This window comes from Vipera berus (assembly GCF_964194415.1).
Source record: "Vipera berus genome assembly, chromosome: 4".
Taxonomy (NCBI): domain Eukaryota; kingdom Metazoa; phylum Chordata; class Lepidosauria; order Squamata; family Viperidae; genus Vipera; species Vipera berus.
The window spans coordinates 120,688,130-120,700,711 of record NC_138206.1 but is presented as its reverse complement, the minus strand read 5'-3'; the positions used below and the strand labels follow the sequence as shown (position 1 = coordinate 120,700,711).

General features: G+C 45.0%; 1 protein-coding gene across 1 annotated transcript in view; it reads right to left on the bottom strand.

The window, feature by feature from the left end:
• Positions 1-12,582, bottom strand: part of DGKH (diacylglycerol kinase eta) — a 111,918-nt gene that overhangs the window by 61,705 nt on the left and 37,631 nt on the right. Inside the window, exons 2-3 of the mRNA XM_081327994.1 lie at positions 8,257-8,367; positions 4,680-4,760 (exon numbers count right to left, since the gene is read on the bottom strand). Coding sequence (XP_081184120.1) covers positions 4,680-4,760; positions 8,257-8,367 — 192 coding nt within the window. The remainder of the gene's footprint in view (positions 1-4,679; positions 4,761-8,256; positions 8,368-12,582) is intronic.

Here is a 12,582-nt window from a genome sequence, read left to right as displayed (position 1 = left end):
AAAAAGAACCACATTGTTTTTTTGTGTTGTTGTTGTTGTTGTTGTTAGCTAAAAGCTTCCTAATGGTCTGTGGAGATTCTCAATCATCCAGGTCATGGTTGTCCCAAAGGAGTTTGTTTTTTTCTCGAAAAGCAACTGAATTTTCTCAGGGTTTCCCCCCCACCCTCTTGAAAACATTTCGCCTCTCATCCCAAGAAGCTTCTTTGGTTCTGAACTGAAGAACTGATGAGGCTTCTTAGGTGAGAAACGAAACACACCGAATCCCTAGTGGGATTCTTGGAAGAACGGAGGGGAGGTTGAGTTGATCCGTCAGCTCAACTAAATCAGATTCCCAGGGAAACCTCTGCTGCATTCGGTGCAACAGAGAGAGCGAAAGAGAGAGGTAAACAGACAGAAAGACAGAGAACTTCCTCTGCTCAGATTGACTTACCTATTCTTAAGATTCCTTCTTCAGCTGCATCCAAGTGTTGAAGACCAGCCCAAAAGGAGAACCTGGCTTAGCCCTTCGGCAGGGGGTGGGATTCAGCCGGTTTGCACCACTTCGGCAGAACCGGTAGCTAATTTTTGGTTGCCCGGGCCCAGAATGGACTTCCAGAAGCGGCATCCACGCAGAGAACCGGTTGTTCCCTTATTTGAATCCCACCAGTGGACTTCGGCAAACAAGTATGTTGACGAAATGAAGCCATCTAGCACCATAGAAACTCATAAAGTGACCTCAGATCCACCTTCTCTCTCTCTCTCTCTCTCCCCCTCTCCCCGCCCTACTTCACTCAAAGCATTGTTAGGGGGAAAAATGAGAGGAGGGGTGGGCCACCTTGAGATATTCATCTCGGGATCTCTGTCCAACAATCAGAGAAGAAAGTACACAGCAGGTGATCTTGGCTTAAGAGTCCCAGGTAACAGGCCTGTGCATTGTCTGCGGCCAACGGAGCCGATTCTGGGAAAGCTTGTGCTATCAGCCGTGGCTTCCAAGAAAGGGTTCGTGTGCGGGGGTATGATTGGCGCAATCAGAGAAAGGTCGCAGAAGGGAATGGCATGACCCCCCCCCCGGGGCACCGCAACTGTCGTAAATATGAGTCGGTTGCCGAATGTCTGAATTTTGATCACGGGACCGCGGGATGTCGCAACGGTCGCAAGGGTGAATGGTGGTCATAACTCATAAGTCAATCTTTTCATTGCAGTTGTAACTTCGAACAGTCCCTAAACGAACTCTTGTAACTTGAGCTGTGTCTGTAGTCACTCACGGGTGGGGAACTACAGACCCTTTACGACTTGTGGACTTCAATTCCCAGAATTCTTGAATAGGAATGGAATGGAATGGAATGGAATGGAATGGGAGAAGAGGAGAGGAGAGGAGAGGAGAGGAGAGGAGAGGAGAGGAGAGGAGAGGAGAGGAGAGGAGAGGAGGGAAGGGAAGGGAAGGGAAGGGAAGGGAAGGGAAGGGAAGGGAAGGGAAGGGAAGGGAAGGGAAGGGAAGGGAAGGGAAGGGAAGGGAAGGGAGGAGCGGGAAGAAGAGGAGAGGAGAGGAGAGGAGAGGAGAGGAGAGGAGAGGAGAGGAGAGGAGAGGAGAGGAGAGGAGAGGAGAGTTGGAAGGGACCTTGGAGGTCATCTAGTCCAACCCCCTGCTCAGGCAGGAAACCCTATACCATTTCGGACAAGTGGTTGTCCAGTCTCTTCTCAAAAACTTCCAGTGTCGCAGCATTCACAACTTCTGGAGGCAGGCTGTTCCACTGGTTAATTGTTCCAAGTGTCAGGAACTTTCTTCTTCGTTCTAGGAATCCTGGGAGTTGAAGTCCACAAGTCATAAAGGGGGGGTTGTTCCCCAGCCCTGCTCCAAGAGCCAAGGAAAGGAAGCTGCCCTTTTCCCAGGTCCCCAGAACAAAAGAACAAAGCCGTTTGCCGAGCAAAAAAAATGAAATAAAATAAAAAATAAAATTTAAAGGGTAAAGCAACAGAAGCCGGAGAATTCGCCAATGGAAACAGGACTGGCTTCGTAAAGAGTAGGCGGGTGATTTTGTGCCTTATCTGATCAAACCAAGAACAGGACGGCTGTACTTTTCACGAGGCAGGTGAAACGGCCCCCGGCTGTACTTTTCACGAGGCAGGTGAAACGGCCCCGTTTCACGGATGCTGAACGAGGAAAAGGACTATTATTTCATGCCATCCAATATTTAACCGTGGACAGCACCAGATTTTGGCGATAAGGAGTGGGTGAGCCGAGAGACAATGGGCTTTTTGAACCAAACACCCCTGGGAGGCTGCAGATCGGTTGCTTTTGAACGCCAAACGTAGAGTCACCTTTACAGAAGCTCACCTAGCCGCAGGAGAGGCTCATCCCTAATTAAATTGCTCCCAGTTACGAAAGAGGTCAAAAAATAACGAAAAAACCCAGCTCTTAGCACCACAAAGGACCGTACGCAGAGAAGCGAAGCTCGTTTCATTGTGCTTGGCCTTTTCATTACAGGCTGACTTCAGTGGAACAATTAAAAGCTTTCCAAGAGTATCCCACGTAAAAGCCCGGCGTGAATTTGCTCACCTTGTTGCAACCACCGTCTCGCCTGGTATTTTTGGATAAGACCTTGTGGACACCTCTGAAAGTAGCAATAGAAGAGAGGATTTGCAGTTCAGGGCTGAACTGTGGGGTCCTTGGTGCTCTCTGAGCTGGGTGGTTCTCTTGCAGATGTTTCATGACCCAACTAGGTAACATCATCAGTGCTAGGAGGGAGTGGGATTTGTGGAGAAGAGGAGGCAGAGGAGGAGGAGGAGGACTGTGAGGTCCTTGGTGCTCTCCGAGCTGGGTGGTTTTCTCGCAGACATTTCATGACCCAACTAGGTAACATCATCAGTGCTAGAAAGGAGAGGGGTTTGCAGAGAGGAGGAGGAGGAGGAGGAGGAGGAGGAGGAGGAGGAGGAGGAGGAGGAGGAGGAGGATGGCAGTTGTGGGGTCCTTGCTGCTCTCTGAGCTGGGTGGTTTTCTTACAGACGTTTCATGACCCAACTAGGGAACATATCAGTGCATCAGTAACATCAGTGATGTTACCTATGAAACATCTGCAAGAAAACTCCCAAGGTCAGAGAGCACCAAGAACCCCACAGTCCTCCTCCTCTTCCTCCTCTTACCCCTCCTCCTCTCCACAAACCCTACTCCCTCCCAGCACTGATGATGTTACCTAGTTTATGTTAGGAAACATCTGCAAGAAACAATGAAGCTCAGAGAGCACCAAGGACTCCACAGTCCTCCTCTTCCTCCTCCTCCTCCTCCTCCTCCTCCTCCTCCCCACAAAACGCACTTCCTCCCAGTACTGATGATGTTACCTAGCTTGGGTCAGGAAACGTCTGCAAGAAACAACCAAGCTCAGAGAGCACCAAGGACCCCACAGTCCTCCTCCTCCTCCTCCTCCTCCTCCTCCTCCTCCTCCTCCTCCTCCTCCCTTCTAGCACTGAGGATGTTACCTAGTTTGGGTCACAGAAATCTTTTTCTCTCTGTGTATCTTTCCGCAGGAAGCTTTTCAAAATCTCCTTCTACTCTGCTTTTTCCTTCCACAAACCAACGTTTGCGTCAAATCACGGGGAAAAAAAGGACCTAAGGCATGCAGTTAAGTAAGCACTTAGAGGATTAGGAACGGTCTACTTCCTCCATTTTCTTTACACTCCTTTCTACTCCTCCTCAACAACTGACTTAAGGACTCCGTCAGAACTTGAATTCTGGAAAATGCAACTAAGCAACGGATAGGAGTGGTATTGTGTCTATGGACAACAAGCTAAAGCAGGAGTCTTCCAACTTGGCCCTTTGATGACTTGTGGACTTCAACTCTTAGAATTCCTCAGCCAGCCTCCATTTTGTTTGTTAGATTTAAGACAGGGGTCTTCCAACTTGGCCCTTTTGACTTGTGGACTTCAACTCCCAGAATTCTTCAGCCGGGCTGGGAGTTGAAGTCCACAAGTCATCAAAGGGCCAAGTTTGAAGGCCCCTGAGCTAAAGCAACGCCAATTCTGTAAGCAGAGAGGAAATTTCTTAATACTTGTAGGATATCAGTTGTATTAATAATCCTCTATCACAACGAATACACAATTTGAGTGGTTTGTTATTGCAGGTTGCCCTTGACTTACGACCGCAACTGAGCCCAAAATTTCCCTTGCTAAGCGAGACAGTTGTGAAGTGCGTTTTGCCCCGTTTTATGACCTTTCTTGCCACGGTTGTTAAACGAATCACTGCGGTTGTTAAGTGAGTCACAGGGTCGTTAAGTGAATCTGGCTTCCCCCATTGACTTTGCTCGTCAGAAGATCGCAAAAAGGGATCACGTGACCTCAGGGACACAGCAACTGTCCTAAGTACATGTCAGTTGCCAAGCCTCTGAATTTTGATCACGTGACCTTGAGGATGCCACAATGGCCATAAGGTGAAAAATAGTCACAGGTCCCTTTTTCCAGCGCCATTGTCACTTTGAATGGTCACTAAGTGAACTGTTGTAAGGTGAGGACTTCCTGTATTGTATTCTAGCCCAAACAGACTTGGGTGTGCATAAACTGCCATGTTTCCAAGACTCTCTGAAGAATTTTCATTCCAATATATTATTCAATTGACTTTCTTTTTCTCCTCCCTGCTCTCCGAGCAAAAATCGACATCTCAACGCTTTCGGCGGCCTCTTAGGAGCCGTCAAGTGTACACGTCACCTTACCGTGAAGCTGTTGTTGACATTTTTTGTGCTCGATTCAGCCACGCTGGCATCTGACAGGTCAACCTCATCGAATATTAAGGACTGTGGAAAGAAAACAAAGACGCCAGTCAGGCCCTACCAAGCTCTTCACGTTCATTTTCTTCTGCTTTTTTAAAATGGAAAATATATATATATATATATATATATATATATATATATATATATATATATATATATATATATATATATATATCACAGCGGCTAAATCGAGAGGCTGAACCCGTGAAGACGTCTAGGAACACGAATTAAGTAAAATGCCAAGCTCTTTTTTTAAAGAAAGGAAGTTAAGATGTCTAAGCTCTGCCTCTTTACCTCATTATCCTTATGTATTATTCAAAATCTGTACTTATGAATAAATATGAATCTCTACTTATGAATAAATACATTGTGATGTGTAGCAGGTTCCCCAATGACTTAAAGCTTTTCATATATCCCAGAACAACCAGCCTGATTGAAATCTATGGGAGATTTTTTTTAAAAAATCCCCCAAATATTTGGTGAAATATGAATATAAACACTGATTCCTCTGCAAGTGGATTTATTTCTATTAAGCGGTCAGGATCTCTCTGGAGCATAAAACATAAAGACAATTTCACACTTAGAGGATTAGAAACGGCCTCTTTCTTCTTTTTCTTACATTCCTTTCTAGCAGGAATCGGGAAGGACGAGTTTAAGATGATGACCATCCAGATCTGGTAGTCCTCTACTTACTTCAATTCATTTAGTGACCGATCAAAGTTACAACGGCAGCGGGGGGGAAATGGCCTTATCGCCATTATTCACACTTTTGACCATTGTAGCATTCCCCACGGTCACATGATCAAAATTCAGATGCCTGGCGACTGACTCATATTTACACCCCGGGGGGGGGTGTCACGTGATCCCCTTTTGCGACCTTCTGACAAGCAAAGTCTACAGGAGAGCTGGATTCACTTAACAACGGTGTTCCTAACTTAACGGCTAAAGCAGGGGTCTTCAAACTTGGCCCTTTATGACTGGTGGACTTCGACTCCCAGAATTCCTCAGCCAGCATGCCTGGCTGAGGAATTCTGGGAATTGAAGTCCACCAGTCATAAAAGGGCCATATTTGAAGACCCCTGGTCTATGGAGATTCTCAGTCATCTAGGTTATAGTTATCCTAAAGATGCTTTTTCATGAGGCAACTGGACTTTCTTGTGTTTCTTTGAAGACATTTTGGTTCTCACCCAAGAAGTTTCTTCAGCTCTGATTGGATGGTAGGGAATGGGAGGATTTATACCAGGGGTCTTCAAACTTGGCCCTTTTATGACTGCGGACTTCAACTCCCAGAATTCCTCAGCCAGCGTGCCTGGCTGAGGAATTCTGGGAGTTGAAGTCCACAAGTCATAAAAGGGCCATGTTTGATGACCCCTGTCTTAAATCTAACAAACAAAATGGAGGCTGGCTGAGGAATTCTGGGAGTTGAAGTCCACCAGTCATAAAAGGGCCACGTTTGAAGACCCCCTGGGCTAAAGCGATTCCCTTCACAACGGTGGCTAGAAAGATCGTAAAAATGGGACAAAATTCACCTCACAACTGTCTTTCTTGGCAACAGAAATTTTGGGCTCCATTGCGGTCATGAGGCAAGAACTACCCATGTTAAGATCTGATCACCAAATCATGCAAAAGCCCGTGATCCTATCTCAAAAGTGGACTTTGCTAAAGTCTCTGGTGGCCATGCAGAAGACCGTTGTTATTCCACAGTGTTTAGTGAGGTATTTTGATTTCTCCTTCATATGAAAGAAAGTCTCTAGAAGCTTAGAGCTCCTTCTGACCCAGCCTGCTTGGCCTGTTTTTAAAACAATAAAATAAAGGAGAAGATGAGGGACTTTTGCAGGGTTTCAAAGCTCTTCTTGCTGTGAAAGTCTTAGACTTGGGATCTCCATCCTGGAGTCAACGGCCAGCCGGACAAGGTGAGGCCTTCAAGGTCTCCGGAGACTCTCAAGTCGATCCAGGTCACGGTGGTCCCAAAGGTGCTTTTTCAAAAGTCAACTGGACTTTTTTGGTTCCTCCTTGGAGGCGTTTCACTTCTCATCCAAGAAGTTTCTTCCGTTCTGACTGAAGGGCAGAGGATGAAAGGATTCATATTCCTTGCAGGTCCTCTGGTCATTGGTACTCTCTCTGAGGATTGTTGAGGCCACTTGGAGGTTTATCTGCCCCCCCTCGTTGAAAGAGGGCTGTTCAGGTTTTAATATAGATGGCCTCTTTGACTCTTCTTTCAACACAGAAGTCCTCTCTGTCCAGAATGTGGACTTTGCTTCTTTTAGTTGTTGGATATTCCTTTTTGTGTCACTTTTGGTGCCATCAAGCCAGCCTGTTCTCGGCTTGCCCCTTCTTCTTATTCCACTAACAGTCCAGGGGTAGGTAACCTCGGCTCTTTTATGACTTATGGACTTCAAGTCCCAGAATTCCTGAGCCAGCTATGCTGAGGGGAAAGGGAGAGGTTTCCAAGCTGAGCCAGGCTGGCTCAGGAATTCTGGGAGTTGAAGTCCACGAGTCATGAAGGGGCCATAGTTCCCCCATGCTGGCTCAGGAATTCTGGGAGTTGAAGTCCATGAGTCATAAAAGAGCCGAGGTTCCCTACCATTCCTAGCCTCGTTGTCTTCTCCAATGAATTTGCATGCACGACATGGCCAAAGTAAATCAGACGTAGTCTTGTGATTTGGGTTCCCAGGGATGTGTCTGGTTTTACACAATTCAGCTACTTCTCTGTTGCTTTCTCTGAGTGCCCATGGATATACGGTACACAATAATTTACGCCAGTGCCACAGTTCAATCCTTCTTCGATCAGCTCTTCTTAGCGTCCAGTTCTCACACCCAGACATCATTATAGGGAAGACCGTTGCTCTAACTAGCCTGCTCTTTTTTATTTAAATCAATACCTCTGCTTTTCCAAATCTTATTCAGGTTTAACACCCGCAGTGCAGCCTAAGATTATCCTGCATTTGATTTTGGGTGTAGAACTGCCGTCGTGAACAATTTTGGATCCCAGGAAGATAAATTCTCAAACTAATTCACTTTCCTTCTTGTCGATTTTAAGCATCTGATGTCCATCTGCACCTTGAGCTAGTAGTAAAGCTTAAAATCCCTTTATTTAAGGCAATGTTCATTGTCTCTGGATCCAGTTGCCTGGGCCCCTGAACGTTGCCCTGATTCTTGGCAAAAACAAAATCTTCCCCAAAAAACAGACCTTACCTGCCCCTTTTCTAGATCTCTTTTTTTTAGATCATGCCAGTTTTAACCCAAGATCAGTTTGAAACGAATGCTAACAGTGTAAATCCGATCTGCCTTCACTCGCTAGGCTGTCTAATGATTTCTTCGCAAAATCAAAAGCCAAATGCTTTAGAAAGTTGTACTACAGTATGTAAAAGGAAAGAAAATGCTTAAAAAGAAAAAAAAATACAACACCCAATCCTATTTTATCGCTCTTATCCCAGCAATATATATTTTTAATCCTCAAAAATACAATTATTACTTCAGGCAAAGCATGTTCTTTAATAACTCAACAATAGATTTTTACCTTGGAATTCTTGGCGTAGTAAAGGGTTCGGCCCCGGAGTTTAAAGTAGCGTCTTTTCCATCTCTGAAAAGAGCTGGTTTGTTTCAACAGCAGACCTTCCCTTATACTGGTCTTAAAAAGAAAGAAAAAGAATAGATTAAAATTCTACACATGACAAAATGGTTATATATATCATATAATTATTTTCTGTCTCTTCTGTTCTCTGCAGATAATATTCTGATGCGATGGCTTAATAGTGTGTTTAATTATAGCTGTTATAGCAATCTAGCAATTGGAACTATTTTTAAACCAGCTTTGGTTTTTCTGCTGTTTATATTAGTTTCACGTGGGTTTTGGTTTCTGGAATGCGGGGAGGGCCTGCATTTATGTTGTCTATCAAATCCCCAAACGATTTGATAGTTGGTTCTTTTAAATAAAAAGAGAATATAAGTTGCATATCCTGAAACAATAATTATTTAGTAGTAGTAGTGGGAGGAGGAGGAGAAGGGAAGGAGGGAAGGAGAAGGAGAAGGAGAAGAAAGGAGGAGGAGGAGGAGGGAGGGAGGAAGGAAGGAGGGAGAACAAGGAGAGAGGAGAAGAGAGGTAAAGAGGAGAAGAAGAAGAGAAGAAAGGAGGAGGAGCAGCAGGAGGAGGACGAGGAAGGAAGAAAGGAAGGAGAAGAGAAGAGAGGAGGTAGAGAATAAAGGAGGAGGAAGAGGAGAGAAGGAGGAGAGAAGAAGAAGAGAAAAAAGAAGGGAAGAAAGGAGGAGGTGGATGAGGAGAAGGGGAAGGAGAGGAGAAGGTGAAGAGAAGAAAGAAGGAGGAAGAGGAGAGAAGGAGGAGAGAAGGAAAAGAAGAGAAAAAAGGAGGGAAGAAAGGAGGAGGTGGATGAGGAGAAGGGGAAGGAGAGGAGAAGGTGAAGAAAGAAGGGAGAGGAGGAGAGAAGGAGGAGGAAGGAGAAGAGAAAAAAGAAGGGAAGAAAGGAGGAGGTGAGGAGGAGAAGGGGAAGGAGAGGAGAAGGTGAAGAGAAGAAAGAAGGAGGAAGAGGAGAGAAGGAGGAGAGAAGGAGAAGAAGAGAAAAAAGGAGGGAAGAAAGGAGGAGGTGGATGAGGAGAAGGGGAAGGAGAGGAGAAGGTGAAGAAAGAAAGAGGAGGAGGAGAGAAGGAGAAGAGAAAAAAGAAGGGAAGAAAGGAGGAGGTGAGGAGGAGAAGGGGAAGGAGAGGAGAAGGTGAAGAGAGGAGGAGGAGGAGGAGGATTGCCTTGGTACAAGATGTTGTTTTTCAACTCTGAGCATCATCTCTTTGTAAAAGAATAGAAGTGCAGGCAATGCTCGCAAGATGGCAGTATTGATTAATGAACAAAGTTGAAGCTACTTACAAGTTACACCCACAAGTTACAAGTTGTGGGTTCTTTTGCCCATGTAAACACATGTAGCCAAACTCTAGGTTGCCAACTAAAGAAAATGCAGCATTATGACATTTTCACATAGGATTGGGTAACATTATCCGTTTACAGATTCACAAAGTCACCAACTCCACACAGTATTGCTCTGTTGTTGTTTTGCAAAAAAAAAAGAATAAGGAAGGAGAAACTGTTTTATCAAATTGTCTGCAAAAGAGTCTTTCTCTGAAAATATAGTACAAATTCCAGGGGAGAACTTTTAGTAATCAACCCCGGAGCTCTTTTTTCTGACAACCTTAAAACTTTCTGAGAAAGACCAAAAGTGTCAAATTTTCACTTTTGGCCCTTGCAGAAAGAAAGCCGAAGTTCCACAAAAATATCCAAATATGGATATTTGTAGGAGTGTTTGCTTTCCAGTGATGTAACAAGTACACATCCAGTTTAAACTATTTTTTTTTTTTGGGAAAAAAAACAACAATCATCCTTTTCCCCAGAATTTAAGTTAACCGTTTCAACTTAGTTTAATCCATAAAACAAATCATCGGATTGCTAATTCTAAAGAGCAAGGTGGAGTCCTTTTGGCTAATTAGCAATTTGATTTCTCTTCAGCCTTAGCCCATTCTTGGCGTTGTAACAAGAACTCGGAAAATGTTTTGCTTCTCCTAGAGTTTTGAACTGCTGCCTTCTCATTAAGTAATAATCACTCTTGAAGCATTTTCCTTCTGTGTTTTTCTACACATGAATCTATCCTGAGGTTGTCAAATCATGGATCGAATTCAGAAGGACGATAGGCATGCAAGAATAAGCTTCAATATGATCCTAGGCATCGTATTTCAATCCTACTAGCACCCAACGACTGCATATTATTCGAGGCACGATGTACCGATAAAGGAGAATATTTGTAGCTCAGGGACTGGGTGGTTTTCTTGCAGACGTTTCATCCCCTGACTAGGTAATGTCCTCAGCACTAGAAGGGACTGGAGTTTGTGGGAGGAGGAGGAGGAGGAGGAGGAGGAGGAGGAGGAGGAGGAGGAGGAGGAGGAGGAAAACGAGAAAGAGAGACAGAAGAAGGCAAAGGGGATGGAGAAGGAGAAGGAGAAGAAGGAGAAGGAGAAGGAGAAGGAGAAAGGGAAGAAGGGGAAGAAGGAGAAAGAGGAGAAGGAGAGAGAGAAGAAGGGGAAGGTACCACAAAAGGCCACCAGAGGTGCTTCAACAATCAAGATGGCAGCCATCTTGTTTCAATCAAAGCTTTGGTTGATCTGCACGGTGAATGCAACACGTTAAACAAGGACAGACAATTGATGTTGAAACAGAATTTACTTTTGTGTGTCTGTGTGTGTGTGTGTGTGGACTCTGTATGGATGCTCCTAAGTGAAGGTAAAGGGCGGGGGGGGGGACCCACAATAGAATAGATGAACAGTGCTTTTGTCAGATTTCTTAAAAGCCACCCCAAGGATGTCATCATGCTTATGTTCTCTGAAGAACTCATTAGCTTTATTACTCATCTGGTTTGCATTTACAGATCAGATGCTTTTGCGGTGCAACATTAAGCTGAAGAAAGGGGTCACGAGCAAAAGAAATGGAAGCGATTTTTTTTAAAAAAATACGGTACATCGCTTCAGAAGGTTGCTAGATCTGCAAGCCTCTTTAATGCCCAGAATAGAAAGCAAACTGGTTCTCAAATCAATTTATTTTAGGACGTAACAATGCAAGTTCAAATAAAAGCAGAATTGTGTAATTTTTTTCAGACAGGGCCGGAAGATTGAATGAGATCAAGTCATTTCATAAGGGGGAGGGGGGGGGGGAAACTCACAGCTGTTCTTTTTTTTTAAATTATTTCATTATTTTGGTGGAAATCCTTTAATCTGGATCCAATTGGTGAGTTCAGGTGCCAAATAGATGTTAAAATTGGGTTCAGGAGAGAAGCTGAGATTACTCACCAATACACCTGCAATCAACACAGTTAGTAAATTACTAAAGGCCGATTTAGGCTTTAGTTTATGTCAGAATGAAAGCGACTGGAAGTATTTGCAACACGGAATTTTTCCAGACGATTTGGAGAACAAGAGGAGAAGAACATTTTGCTGCTTCAACGTTCATAACCAAAATCATGCAATGCTTGGCTTCGCTTTCAAAAAGGGGCGTTGGAGTGTGCAGAGGCTCAGAAGTAACCCCAGAAGTAGCTGCTTCTTTTTCCAGGTTAACGTGTTTGTGTGTGTTGGTGGTGGTGGTGGAGGCTCTTGGTGTTCTCTGGGCTGGGTTTCTTGCAGACGTTTCACGACCCAACTAGGGAACATCATCAGTGCTAGAAGGGAGTAGGGTTTGTGGAATGATGGAGGAGGAGGAGGACTGTGGGGTCCTTGGTGCTCTCTGAGCTGGGTGGTTTTCTTGCAGATGTTTCACTACCCAACTAGGGAACATCATCAGTGCTAGAAGGGTGCGGGGTTTGCAGAGAAGAAGGAAGGGTGGAGGAGGAGGAGGACTGTGGGGTCCTTGGTGCTCTCTGCGCTTGGTGTTTTTCTTGCAGATGTTTCATTACCCAACTAGGGAACATCATCAGTGAGAGGTGGAGGAGGAGAAAAGAAAGGAGAAGGGAAGAAAGGAGGAGGAGAAGGAGAAGAAGGAGAAGAGAAGAAAGGAGAGCAGAAGAATGGAGGAAGAGGAAGGAAAGAGAGGAGGAGGAGGAGGAGGAGGAGGAGAAGGAGGAGGAGGACGAGGACAAGGAGGAGGAGGAGGAGGAGGAGGAGGAGGACTGTGGGGTCCTTGGTGCTCTCTGAGCTGGATGGTTTTCTTGCAGATGTTTCATTACCCAACTAGGGAACATCATCAGTGAGAGGTGGAGGAGGAGAAAAGAAAGGAGGAGGGAAGAAAGGAGGGGGAGAAGGAGAAGAAGGAGAAGAGAAGAAAGGAGAACAGAAGAATGGAGGAAGAGGAAGGAAAGAGAGG